This window comes from Manis javanica, chromosome 18, assembly GCF_040802235.1.
Source record: "Manis javanica isolate MJ-LG chromosome 18, MJ_LKY, whole genome shotgun sequence".
Taxonomy (NCBI): Eukaryota; Metazoa; Chordata; class Mammalia; order Pholidota; family Manidae; genus Manis; species Manis javanica.
The window spans coordinates 17101353-17114678 of record NC_133173.1 but is presented as its reverse complement, the minus strand read 5'-3'; the positions used below and the strand labels follow the sequence as shown (position 1 = coordinate 17114678).

The 13326-nt window shown below is 59.5% G+C and overlaps 1 protein-coding gene across 6 annotated transcripts in view; it reads right to left on the bottom strand.

The window, feature by feature from the left end:
* Positions 1–401: 401 nt before the first annotated feature.
* The window catches only part of APBA2 (amyloid beta precursor protein binding family A member 2), a 219554-nt gene continuing 206629 nt past the window's right edge, over positions 402–13326 (bottom strand). For all 6 annotated transcript variants that reach the window (XM_037000666.2, XM_073227080.1, XM_037000669.2 and 3 more), the window contains 4 exons: positions 13099–13311; positions 11398–11517; positions 4097–4237; positions 402–1599 (listed from right to left, as the gene is read on the bottom strand). In XM_037000666.2, coding sequence (XP_036856561.2) covers positions 1528–1599; positions 4097–4237; positions 11398–11517; positions 13099–13311 — 546 coding nt within the window. In that variant the 3' untranslated portion in view covers positions 402–1527. The remainder of the gene's footprint in view (positions 1600–4096; positions 4238–11397; positions 11518–13098; positions 13312–13326) is intronic.

The following is a 13326-nucleotide window of genomic DNA, read 5'->3' as shown; positions in this document are numbered from 1 at the left end:
CTGCAGAAGGCCCTGCAGGTAAGGAGACGGTGCCCAGACAGGTGGCCCAGCTTTGTTTTACTCATACACAAATGCACACACACACACAAGCACACATGCACGCCTCCCAGAGGTTAAACCCAGGGCTCTCCCTCCTCCCCTCTCCTCCCTGGGATGGGGGTGGGAGTGGGCCTGGTGCCGTCTCCACCAGTGACCCTCCGCTGCAGGGCGAGGCGTGCCTGATACCCGGTGCCTGCAGCACCCACCCGTGACCTCACCTGGGAGAGCCCCCAGGGCCCCAGACCTGGATGGGGTGTGGTCACCACACAGCAGCCTCGAAGAGCTGTGGTGTGAAGTGGAATCCAGAGGAGAGTCAGGCCCCTACTTCTTGGTCAACAAACCAGCCAGGTCGACAAACGAGCTTTTCGTCATGACTTCAGGTTTATTAGTGACATTAGCGAGTCTTCCTAAGGTCAGCTGCATGCAACACACAGGTCACTGCTTGGATACAGTAATACTAAAGCTGTAGTTACTGCATGGTAAGGCTTCTTAAGTCACAGTGTATTTTTCAAGTCCTGGGCCAAAGAAAGAGACTCCCAGACAAAATGACGTCAGGTAGCACTGATCTCTAGGGAACGGAACTAGGCTACATTTTACTTGATCTACACACAACTAACACTGCTCACGGTGACGACGCCTGGCCCTGCCGTGGCAGAGGTCAAGTTTCCTTGTGTGCTGCGGGGCGGGGAGCACGTGTGTGTGCGTGTGTGCAGAGACTTTAACTAGATGGCTACAGCCTGAGCGGCTCTCCTGGCCCCCGGAGGGAGGGGGAGAGAGCATGCCCCCTCGTGGGGAGGCCTCAGGTGGGGGAGGCAGCCAGGACTGTGGGGCCCAGGTAGTCCGAGGGGCGTGGAGGACGGGGGACGGCAGGCGGCAGGCCTGGGCAGGTTTTCATCCGAAAACCCAGAAGTCTGAAGAATGGCTAATCAAAACAAAAGTCGAAACAGTGATAGTACCTAAATAAATAGGGAGTTTCGATGTTGTGGCCATCATCTTTTATTTAACTCAGGAATGTCCTCTTTCTCAGTAAATACAATCCCGCTCCCAAACTTCAGTTACAAGTCCCATCCTGAGAGCTGGGCAGCCACTCCTGGGGCGAAGCAGCAGCCGATCAGCCCGTCGGGCCTCCAGGGCACCCCCACCCCCAGGACCCCGGAGCGTCCGGAAGCAGCCACAGTCCACTCCACGGCCTCGGGGAGGAAGGACGTGCCACGCCACACGGGGCACAGACACTCGCTCGTCGGGTGCAGTGGGGAAACAGTTCAGGATGCGGCCATACACTTGACTGCTCTACAAAGACTGGGTCCTGCGCCTCTCCTTTGATAAAGACATACCCCTTTTTGTCCAAAACAGAAAAAGTGGGTGGTGAGGCCATGCCCTTCAGGAAGCCAGTTCCTTGGGTGGGCTGAGGGGCCAGGGGTCAGGTCCTGGGTGTGGCCTCCCGCTCCTTGGGGCCCAGATAGGCTGGACGCTGTGGGCTGGGCGGGCCTAGATGTACAGCGGGGTCTCCTGGCCCGTGAGGAGCCTGAACATGGCAGCAGGCATGGTCTTCATGTGGATCTGTCAATGAGAGAGAGGGGCTGAGCCCACACTCCCCCCCTTGCCTCTCCCCTCCCTCCACGCAACCTACTAGACACGGCCAGCTGCGAGAGTCCCGTGGGGGCTTTCCGTGTGAAGCTCCGGCTTTCAGAGTGGAGGAAGGGTCTTATGCTCTCCATCCGGGTCTTTAGAGGGTTTATACAAGGTCCAGGGCTAGTTTTCCTTCAGCTCAAGCTGACAAGGGGCGGAGCTAGGGAGGTGGAAAACCAGACTTTGCACTGGACTACAGTTTGCCCATCCCACCGGGAGCAGGCAGGGGGCACCCAGGCCTCCACAGAAACTGCAAGGGGTAGGCTTTACATCAGTGTGAACAAAGAAAGCTCAGCCCTTCCTGTGCAGCCAGGGAAAGGGGGTGTTCTGGGGTCCAGGAACTTGCTTGCTGAGGGCCAGGGGACCTCAAATCCCCATCCTTTGGGAGTCAGCACATGAGCCTTTGGGGTCCAGCCTCACTCCCTGGCTCTGAGAGGGCTGGGTACACAAGCAAGGTACAGGACCACTCCCTAGGGAGACCTGGCATGCACCCCAGAATCCCGAGGAGCAACGCAAGATGAGAAGCCCATGGCAGCACAGAGAAGGTGAGGCCTGCCTCTCAGCTCTCTGCTCCAGCAGACTGGCCCAGGACTGCCCCGGGCCCGGGCCTCTAGCGGTGCACTGGCTCTGGGAGGCCTGGCTGGTCTGGGCGCTGCTGGCCTCACCCTGCCGGTGCCCAGCGAGAGGCGAAGGCAGGGTGCAGGCGTAGCCAGCTCCAGGCCCTCAAGCAGGTCTCAGGCCTCTCTGACCAGCCCAGATAGGCCGATTTCACAGATACGTTTTCAGGATCGTCACACACTCCCCACTGGCTCCACCGCCAGATGGGTTTGATCAATTCCGACTCTCGCCCCCCCATCACCCAAGGGCGGCTTTTTCTATCATAGACTCATTCTGCATAGTTCCTCCACCTGACACCCTCCCCCAGGCTCATCCTGACTCCAGGTCTTGTTCTTCCGTGACTCATTTCCTGAATGTGCTCAGGGACCATGGAAGAGACAGGCAGACACTGCAGTCTCTGAGCCCGGCTGTCGCGTGTGAGTTCTGGCCTAGCTGGGGGATGCTCACACCCTCCATCAGCTCATCTCGGGTCTGAAGAGTGGAAACACTTCTCCACCCTAGCGATTTCTTCGTAGGTGGGAGGCTGATGGCCCCAGCGGCCGGCCATGTCAAAGTGCCTACTTAGGAAAATCGGATTTCCCTTTCTCTGAGGCCATTTGTAAAAGGAGGCTAATGGTGCCCACCTGGCCCCCTCTTCCTCCTGAGAGCCAGCAGTGCCACCACCAGTCTAGGGGAAAACAGGCCTCCACCCCTGGCCCCAGGGGCTTTACAAAATACTCAGTATGTCGTCCTGGCCTCAGGAAGCGTGATCTGAAGCCCCTCAGGAGACAGTGCCCACCAACCCAGGCGGCAAGCCAGAGCCCCCTCCCCTCACTGGCTGCAAGTGGGGCCCATGCCCTCTTCCCTGCACAGCCACAGGGCCCGAGGCCGCCACTGTCCTGGTCACACCCCAGGACTCCCCACGGCCTTGAGAAGCAGACCCGAACCCCCTGGCCGAGCCCCTTGCAGACGGCCCCTCTCCCGACTCACCCCTTCGGCTGTCTCTGCCTCCCATCTCCCAGGAAGCTCCTCGCCCATTCATTTTGACCACCCCCCTTGGTACACCCTCACCCCCTGAGGAGCAGCACCCAGCACTGTGGTATCACCACTTGAGCACCTCACTTCTCAGCCTGAGCCGCCCTGTTCACTCAGGAGCAACTTGAGGAAAGCTAGGCCCTTGCCCTCTGTACCCTCCTCCATCCTCATGCTGGCATCAAACTCATGCCAGAAAGAGCTGGAAAATGTCAGCGGAGCAGGAGAGGGTGGAGCAGACACAGCTGGCCTGCCCTGTGGGTGGGAAGACAGCAGATTCAGGCAGAGGGCTGAGCTACTTCCCGGGTGGCCGGGGATTCGCACAGAGAGCAGGGTCCAGACCCAGCAAGCACGGCTCAGGACCAGTGCCAAAGGGGTTCCACCACTGCCTCTGCCCTCCCAATGGCTAAACAGCTGGGCCGGGACTGCCGAACGCCACCTGTCACTCTGTTCAGCCTTGTCTCGGGCATTTCCTGGGTGAGAGCACAGCCTGGCCAGCTCAGCTGATGCCCAGGGACTTCGGAGAGGGGGTGGCTCGCAGAGGTCAAGGTGGGAGCACACATACCAGCTGAGGCTTCCCTGCACCGTCCTGCGCTGTGGTCTCAGCAGGGTCGGGCTCTCCCGAGAAGGGTTGGTTTCCCAGGGTAGGGACCAGTGGCCTTCCTGAGCACCGCACACCACCTCCCCCGCCGGGGTTAGATGCTGGTTTACAAATGTATGGGCCCAGATGCCCCTCGATTCCAGTTCTGGCTTCAGAAAAATGATTGTGGCAGTAGGGGTGCAATCGGCATAGCCTTACCTCTCCGACCGAGTTGGACAGAGCCTGGACTATCTTCTCATGGGCCGTGGCCACCACACTCTGCCCGTTGATCTCGATGATCCGGTGACCCACCCTGACGCCTCCGCGCTCTGCGATGCCCCCTCGCATGAGGCTGCAGATCTAAGAAGACAGGTGTCGGGTCAGCCCACAGTTCCTGCCACACCGGCCAGGCACTTACTCAGTCCCCAAAGTTGGGAGAGGGGAATTAATCACGCAGAGGGAGAAGTCCCCTGACAAATGCTTCTACGTGCAATCTGTTGCCTCAAGAACCGAGAGATTTATGATTTGGAATATATTTTTAAAAAACAGAGTCCTCACCATGGGGTGTGGGAGAACCGCCCGGGCCCTCAGTCCCACACGGCGGAGTCGGCCCCACCTGCCACCCGAAGCCTTTGCTCCAGGGTCAGGGAGCATGGAGGGGTGGTGGCGTGACATGAAGGCACACTTTGGAAGACTGCACCAGCCACACTCCACTCTCTTTCAAGCAAAGACGGTCACTGTTCCCATCCCAAGGAGGTGATTCCGTGAGCCGTGGGAGGTCTGGGGAAAGGACGATGAAGCCCCTATGTCTGTGAAACCCATCTATTTGTGAAATTCACTAAAGATCAAGGCATAAGGCAGATGTCCACGCAGATAGGAGAGGACAGGACAGCAGACCCCAGAGGGCAGGAGCTGCTGGCTCAGGAAGGAAGGCGGGCCAGCTGCACCCCCAAGGCTCCAGGGGGCTCCACGGGGCCTTGGGGAACTCCCAAAAGGCAGGGGGATGAAAGCACAGCCATAGGAGGGGTGCTGAGGCCCTGGAGATGCAGTGGGGGAGGGAGCAGAAAGGACACCAGGCCCCCACCCCCACCCTGGCTGTGTCCAAAGACGGGGTCCCTAATCCACCAGGAAGCACAGGGCAGAAGCAGGAGGGCTGATCTGCACCGTCCTGTGCTGAGGCTTCCCTACAGCAGCCGCACCCTCCATTGGGGGCTCTCCTCTCCCATCCCAGCCCCTGCGTCCACACTGCCACAAAGCCCCTTCCTCAGCTTTGCCGCCCTGGAGGCCTGCACCCCAGCAGCGTGCGTGAGCATGAGGAAGGCCAAGCCAACAGCTGGGCAGGGAGGCCCAGGCTGGCAGGACGCTGACCCCTGAGCACCCAGAGCCCACCCATGTCACGTAAGGCCTCCCCCAGTCTGCGGTGGCCTTCGTCCTTACAGTTTCCTCAATCGGAAAACACCACCAGCACAGTGATCATCTCGTCAAGGTTTTTATGACTTTTTAGGGGCCCTCATACTTGAAAAGCAGGGGAGACCCCCCCACCCAGAATCAGGAAGGATGATTCCGGCCAGCACCTGTAACAGGTCAAGGATGGGCCGGCAGGAGGCACAACAAGGTGGTAGAAGACGCAAGCGGATGGCCAGGCCCCTCTCCCAACTCACTCCTCTTTCCATTCCATGGCAAGGCTCCATGTATCAGAGCCTCTTCTCCACGCCCTGCGGTGGGCGCCCTCCCCCAGCCCCAGGGCCTCCTGCCTGCGGCAGATCCACTGCTCAGCCCAGCCCTGGCCAGGCCGGCCCATTTGGCTGGGGCCTCTGATTTCCAGGCCACCGGGCCTGACCTTCCCACCTTTAGACGGGACTGTTCCACCCCATCTGCACCTCCACCCTTATCTCCCTCAGGACTTCACCTGATATCTTTCTAAGGCTGAGACAAGCTTAAATAAGGCCACTAACCACAGGCTGCCCCTGCCACCACCTGCAGGATTGCCATCTGTTATTTGTTTTGTGAGTGTGGCCTTGTGAGCCTGATGTCACGGCCCAAGGCCAGTGCTGCCCAGTGACCTGGACTCTTGTGCAGAGCTGGTCAGAGTCCTGGAGCGCATGCACTTGGGCCAGACAGAAAAAAGCTACCCATATTCAGAAAGGGGAGCCCCTGTTCTGCAGAGTAAAGGCCCTGCCTGCCTGGCTGCCCAAATGCCCCACACAGCGGCAAGGACGAACTCTGTGCTGTCCCCCTCAAATGGTTTAAGGGCTTGCGTGCCCAGTGTAACTGGCCCCCTGAAGATCCTGAAGAAGGTGCCTCAGGATGACCTGGCTCACTTTCCAGCCTGGCCAGGTGTCAGGCGGACCCCGCTGGCTCCCCACAGAGGCTGGGAGGCTCCATACAAGGTGCCGCCCTGATTAAATCCCTGGTGGTGGCTTTCTCCTTAGTCTGGAGATTCGAGGAAAGAAGGTAAAGGGGGAGAGAAAAAGGGGAAAATGGCTTTGCACCTTCAGACGGCATTGCCAGGGGAACTCAGAGCCTGGTGGGTGGCCCCAGCTAGAATCTGGGGGACAGGCTGCACGGGGGGTGTGGGGGCAGAAGGTGTGCAGGAAGTGCTGAAGAGAGGGCCACCCGTACACATGGCACCCAGCTTCCCAAATGAGGCACGCCTGCAGGGCCTGGGCCCCAGGGTGCCCTCACTTCATAGGGGGCGCTTCTCCACAGGGCAGCTGTGCCTCCCAGCTGGAGACTTGATGTCTTGGATGGTGTGGAAAAGGAGCAGAGGGATCCGTTTAGAAACAGCATCAACTGGGTTGCACAGGGCCCACCAGCAAACTAATGCATTGTACTTTGGATGTAATGACGCTGAAAATGGAAAAAGCACCGTGCAAGACGAACTCAGACATGGGCAAACTTTTCCAGGAGATTCAAGGGGACGTGTATGCATGGCACACGGTGGGCAGTGAGCCCAGCAGCCCCTGCGGCCTCTGTGGGGGGAGACACTGGCTGGGCCAGCACCACAGAAGCCATAATCAGGGCCTTATATGCCCTTCCATTGCTTGGTTATTGATACCCTGGGCCCTAGATCCAAATATATCAGCCTCTGTACTGCTCACAGGTGCCAATAAATCCATGGACACCCTGGTATCGTGCACAAGCATCTGACAATGGGCAGTGGGGGCATGTTCTGTCTGACAGCCCCATTCGGCCACTTCCCAGCCGGGAGCCCTGGGACAAGTTACCTCACCTCCCTGTTCCTCAGCCCTCCTCTGTGAAACAGTGACAGGTGAGCCATTCCCTCCCCGGACCAGCCTCACAGACACCAGCTCCACAGGAAAGAGCTTCCCAGGGGCGGGGGGGCCTTCATTTCCTCATTCTTAGAACTGACCCCAGACAGATAGGCCAGGGGTCTAGGAGCATTTGCAACAAAAACTAGACAGACTGGAAAAGAGACGTCTACACCACATTCACAGCAGCGTGGTTCACGCCAGCCAAGAGGTGGAGCGACCCAAATGTCCACTGACGGATGAACAGATAAGCAAACTGGTTTGTATCATTCAGCCTTAAAAAGGAAGGGAATTCTGACACCTGCTGCAACATGGATGAGCCTTGGGGACACTATATGCCAAGGGAAATAAGCCAGTCACACAGAAACAAATACTGGATGACTCCACTTACATGAGGTGTCTGGAGTCATCAAATTCACAGCCAGAGGGTAAAAGGGTGGCTGCCAGGGGCTGGGGGAGGGGAACTGGAGCTCAGGGTTTAATGGGGGCAGTTTCTGTGTTGAGACTGGTACTACAACCGTGTAAATGTACATAATGCTACTAAACTGTGTACTTTAAAATGGTAAAGATGGTAAATTTTATGTTAATTGGATTTAACACAATTTAAAAAACATACAACAGATGCCCAAGGAAAGAGTTGGGGCTTAAAGGAAAGGGTGTGGTGGCGGTGGAAGCAGACCGCACAGTGTGGTGCACCTTCCAGCCACACAGGCCTCTTGTTCTGGAGAAAGGACAAGGGGCACCTGACTCCAGGATGAGGTTGGGGGCGGGCGTGGACCCGAAAGGCACAGGCACTCCAGCCCCATACACACATGCACACACACCCCAATAACTGTGCAGAGGGCCCCTCCTTCTCACCTCTCATGGAACGGCACCCAGATATACTCAGACATCCCAGGGCTGGGACACATTTCGTCTAACTGCCCACCCTGCACACCAGGGCTGGCCCCTGCCACAGGCAACGCTTCTGTAATGCTCTGGCAGAGAGCCACGAGGGCCTGCCCAGGAGCTGACAAGTGCCACTCCTAGCCAGGCATCCTGCCACCTCCAGCCCATGGTCACCTTGTGCACGGGCAGTGTGGAGGCTGAGGGGCCACCCTGGTCATGTGCGGCCAGCTCCTAGGACCCAGACTACACATACCAGAGCCCTGACAGCTCTCTGAGGGGCAAGGGGCGGACGGCTCTTCTCTCCCCAGAGCAAAGCCCTGGAGAGGAGTAGCCGGCACCCTCAGGCCCCCTGAATGTTCTCCCGAACTCCCACTTCCCACCAGGTGCCAGGCAAATGGTGGAGCCTGTGGCACCCATCAGCCACCGCAGACAACTGGATGCAGCCCAGCCACAGATGGCTATGGTGGCAGCTGCCCTGCCTGAGGTGCCTCAGCCTCTACATCCCAACACTAGTTCCAGGGCACAAGCCTGCTCATGGGGTACGTGCAGGACAGGGTCCGCACTGCTGACCTGAGGCCACCACCGTGAGGCCAGGTGATGGGGGACTGATTTGTGCAGCTGTGCCTCCCACCTTCTAGGTCCCTGGAGAGATGCACCCTAACAGGATCAAGCCGTGCAGAATCATTTGCTTTATCTCCCACCCTCCCTGGTGCTCTCGGGGCAGTAGCTGCCCCTCCCTGGGCTCTGCTGCCCCTCGTGGGCTCCAAGCATCACACACGCACACCCTGGTACCTGGACCCGGGACCAGAAGGATGCACCAAGAAGTGACGAGGACACTCCACCTTGGGACCCGTCTGCTCATCTGTGACCTGGGAGGAGTGGCCCTGGCAGTCTGTATTACTTCCTCCAGAGCCAGGCCCCCAGAAGCCTAGATCAGCTGCTGCCTTGATCCCCACACCCTGCTACCCTCCTCACTGCCTCCAGCCTCCTGGCCACTCACAGCACCCGCTGGACACAGCCGCCTCCTGCAGAGACCCCCTCCTGTACCTCCACCTGCTTCCCAGCTGCCCCCACTCCCCAACCCGTCTCTGAGAAGCAAGGCTCAGCTGCACCTCAGGACCCGTGCACCTGCCCTCAGCCCTGCTTCCGCGGGCCACATGCCCTTCCTTAACTTAGCACCGTGCAAACACGAGCAACTCCCCTTTTTGGTCTCTCCTCCGTCCTTCCCCACCACTGTTCTGTGAGACCTGAGGCAAGTGCCTGAAGCTCCTTGTGCCCCAGCCTCCTCATCAGTCCCCGGGCTCCTTCTTGGGCTGTTGAGAGGATTAAATGAGCTGAGGAGAGGGAAGTGTTTGGGGGGGCAGAGGCATCATGACTGTCCTGGGCTCCCAGGCTCCAAGAGCAGGCAGCCCCCTCGGCCACCACGCAGGAGCCCAGCCACGGGGGCAAGGCTGGCCCTGGTGTGGCACACTGTCCTCCTGCAGGGCTCCCGGTGTGACGGGGCGGCCCCGGGCAGCAGTTTACAAACAAGCACCATGAACCCAAGTCCAACTGCCCCCCCCAGGCTGGGCAGGTTCAGGCAGAGGATGGCAAGCTCCCTGGCACCACACAGGAGGGAAAGGTGGGCCCACAAAGCTGCCTACCCTCAGGGCTGTGCAGGCGGCGCTCAGAGGCTGTCCTGCAGGGCCCCTGGGGGCAGCTGGGGTCCCGGACAGCTCTTGCCTCATCCACCTGCCCCCTGTGCCGGGAGGACTGCCGTGTGGCCCCAGGTGTCAGTGCAGGCTGTCAGGGGCAGGTCAGAAGCCACCCCCACCCTCAGTCCTCCCTGGGCCGACTATAAACCCCAACAAAAGTCCCAAAGGGCATCAGACATCCTGGCTGGGCAGTCAAGCCCGGATGCAAGTGCCAAGGGGCCTTTTGCCTCCGAGAATCTGGGCCCTCCTTGGACATCTTGGCATACTTTACAGATTTTCTCTGTTAATCTTCACAGCACCTTTTGAGGACAGCCCAGAGAGGTTGTGAGTTGCCCAGGGTCACACAGCTAGGAAGGTATGCTCAACACCAGCTAGTTGCCCCCACACCCTTTCCGCTTTTTCCTGGGCACCAGCCACACCACCATCCCAGCCTGCCCTGTTTCGTGGGGCCTGTGACTGAGCTCCGTGTGGCCAGTGGGATGTGGGCAGAAGCAGCCAGGGCCACATCCGTGTCCCTGTCTTTCCTCAGCTGCCAGCCAGACACAGAGCAGCCAGCGGAGGCCTCCCAAACCCAGGTGCGGGTGAGCGTGGGCCGCCGAGTGGCTCTGCGGAGCCAAGCCCCCTTCCACATCTGTGACGGGAAGCAGAGATCAGCTCTTAGCATGCTGGCACTGGGGGAGTATATGTCACGGCAGCAAGCATGCTCTAACACAGAAGGGGCAGAAATGGGCCTTGTGCTCACGCCCCTCTGTGACTCCCCCCAGCTCCCTGTGCCTTTCCATACTTCTGCACCAGATAGCAACAAGCAAAGTTTGGTCTCACTTACAATCGCCTTTCTAGAATGTTCTGCCATTGTGTTCCTTCTGTGACTCTAGGTGGGAACATAATTCCTCTCCCATACCTGACACCACTCCCACCCACCTTCCTCTCTCTTCCTCAGTTGGCTTAAGCAAGGTGGAAATGGCTGGCCCCATCTTCTGTCCTCCATCTGTGGTCACAGCCCTGCCCACTGGGACATTTGCTGGAGGAAGAACCGAGAAAACGGTACCCACACTGTCCGAATGCAGGCCAGAGAGAAGGCAGGAGCTTGAGATTGACAACCTTTGGCCTGAGGAACAGGCTCAGATGTTTTGGCAGACAAGCACTCAAGCCCAGCATCACCTCCTCCTGGAAGCCCTCCTGCTTCTGTAGTGCCTGACCCAGGGCAGACACCTCACAAATGGCTCTGGGAAATGAATGAGTGAATGAAGAAAGGAATGAGTGAGTATCTATCTGGTGAACACAGTGAATCAGATGCTGCCACTGGCTCTGCGCATCTAAACTGTAGTGGCTGGAAAAGCCCCTAGGGCCTCACCTCCAAAGCAGGTGTTGTCACGAAACAGCTGTCACAAGGACAAGGTGCCTGGGGCAGGGCTGGAGGGAATTGTTCCATAGCCCTGTACTACCCATCCCTCGCTGCCTGGAATGCCTCTGGAGCCGCTGTGAGCTCCTGCCCTGCACAGCCTGGCTGCTGGCAGCTGTGTCCACCAGTGGAGGCCTGCCAGGGTGCTGGTGTAGGCCTACCCTGTCAGACAGGAGCAGCTCCAGGGGCAGGGGGCAGAGAGCTGCCGCCCCCAGCTCCCGACACTCACACAGTGGTGGCCAAGGGCAGAGAGAGGGCACTCACGATTCCATTCTGCACGCTGAAGCCCAGCTGGTACTTGAGGTCTGGCCGCTTGATGAGGACTGTGGTGACCGGGGGGCAGCTGACGATGTTGAGCTTCACCTGCGTCTGGTTCTTCAGACCCTACAGAGCATGGGGACAGGAGTCACCAGGGACCTTAGTTGCCTCTGCAAAGGCACCCTCGCAGGCCTGGCTGAGGATGAGTCAGCTGGGTTGAGCCCGGGTGTGGGAGGCATGAGCCCGGGTGAGACAGGCTCCTCTGGGCCTCCGTGCCCTTCTCTGCATGGACAGAGCTTTTCCCTGACCAGAGTGTGGCGCTGCTGGGTCCCCCAGGTGGCAGTGCATGCCGTGGCCCACTGTGCTCAGGTGTGCCCTCAACCTGGGTGAAGACAAGCTGCCTCCTCTCCTGCGGCCAGAGGCCAGGCTGGAGCGCTGCTGAGCATGCCCAACAGGCCAGCACCAGGGTCACCCTCTGCAGCTCCTGCCAGGGGTTCTCACCACACTGAATGCAGGAGGGGCACTTCCCGTTTAGAAGGACTGTGGGGACGCCTCCCTCAAAACAAAAGGTGCTGGACTCATGCCGATGGCAGGGTGGGGCTGGGGAGCAACCAGCTCAGTGAAAATCCGCAAGCAGGAGGTTCTGGGCCAGCTGAAGCTGAGGCTGACTTTGGGCCCCAGAGAGGATATGAGTGTCAGCAGGTGGCCCAGGCAACAGCTGTGAGGTCAGCCGGAGGCCAAGCCTCGACTGGCTGCTGCTTCAGCTCACTCCTCTGGCCAGTGGTGAGCCCCCAATGCTGCTCAGGGCTGCCTGCAGACGGTGGGTGACCCCACAGGTACACAGATCCCCCTCAGGGCCCAGGTAACCAAGTGTCCTGAGAACTGCAGCCCTTGGAGGGAGGCTCCAGGCTGACTGAGCCCCCAGCACCGCTGGTGGACATCTCTGCCATGTCTGTCTGTCTATCCAGGTGGTCACGCATGGGGCTCTCTGCTGGGCTAGCTCCAAGAGCCGCGGACAGGGCTCTGGCCTTGGGAACACTGCCGTTTTTCAGGACAAGGGAGGAGGTAGGTATGTCCTCTGGAACCAAGAGCATAGTGGGGCGGGGAGGGAGCGAGCCACAGAGGGCTGGGGGCAGAGTACAGAGGACCACAGGACTGCCCCGGCAGGCAGAGCCCGCTGTCTGGGGGCCCTGCAGAGAGCCAAGGCTGCTGTGCTGAGGCTTCCTGCACAGCCTTGCGAATCTTTCGGGCCCAGGACTCTTATAGACCTGGAGGGGGCAGCTACGAAGGCTCCGGTTCCACCTGCTCCTGTCCCCTCTGCTGATGCCTCCAGGGACAGGCAAGTCAACACCTCCCAGAGCTGCAAGTGCCCGGAGCAGATGGTCAGAGTGGCCCTCCAGCTCTCAGATCTGTGCAGGGTGACTGAACCTCCTAGACTGCCCAGGAAGTGGGACTCTCAGTGCTAACCTGAGAAAGCGCCAGGCAAACCGGATGCGCCGGCCACCCTCCATCTGTGGGTCCTCCGCCCTTGCATGGGATCAGTGTTAGTCAGAATGGAGCATAGCATTCATAGCAGCCCCAGGCCTTCTCTGGCTTCAGCCTCACCGGTGGGTCTCTCTGGACTCAGTTTCCACATGGGTCAGCTGGGAATTACCACGCAGTGAGGTGGGGCTGGGTGACCACAAAGTCGAGGCCCTGTGCACCCACCTTGATGATGCCCTGGCAGGTGGCAAGGGGCAGCCCCACCAGGCTGGTGCCATTGATGGACATGATCTGGTCCCCGATGCTCAGCTTCCCCGAGCGGGCCGCTGGGCCGCCATTCATCATGTTGGCCAGGATCACCGTGGGCAGGATGGAGCCCCAGCCCGACTCCACCACCACCACGCCCAGGATCTCGCCCTTGTGCTTCTCCAGCTGCAGCTGCAAGGAGATGGG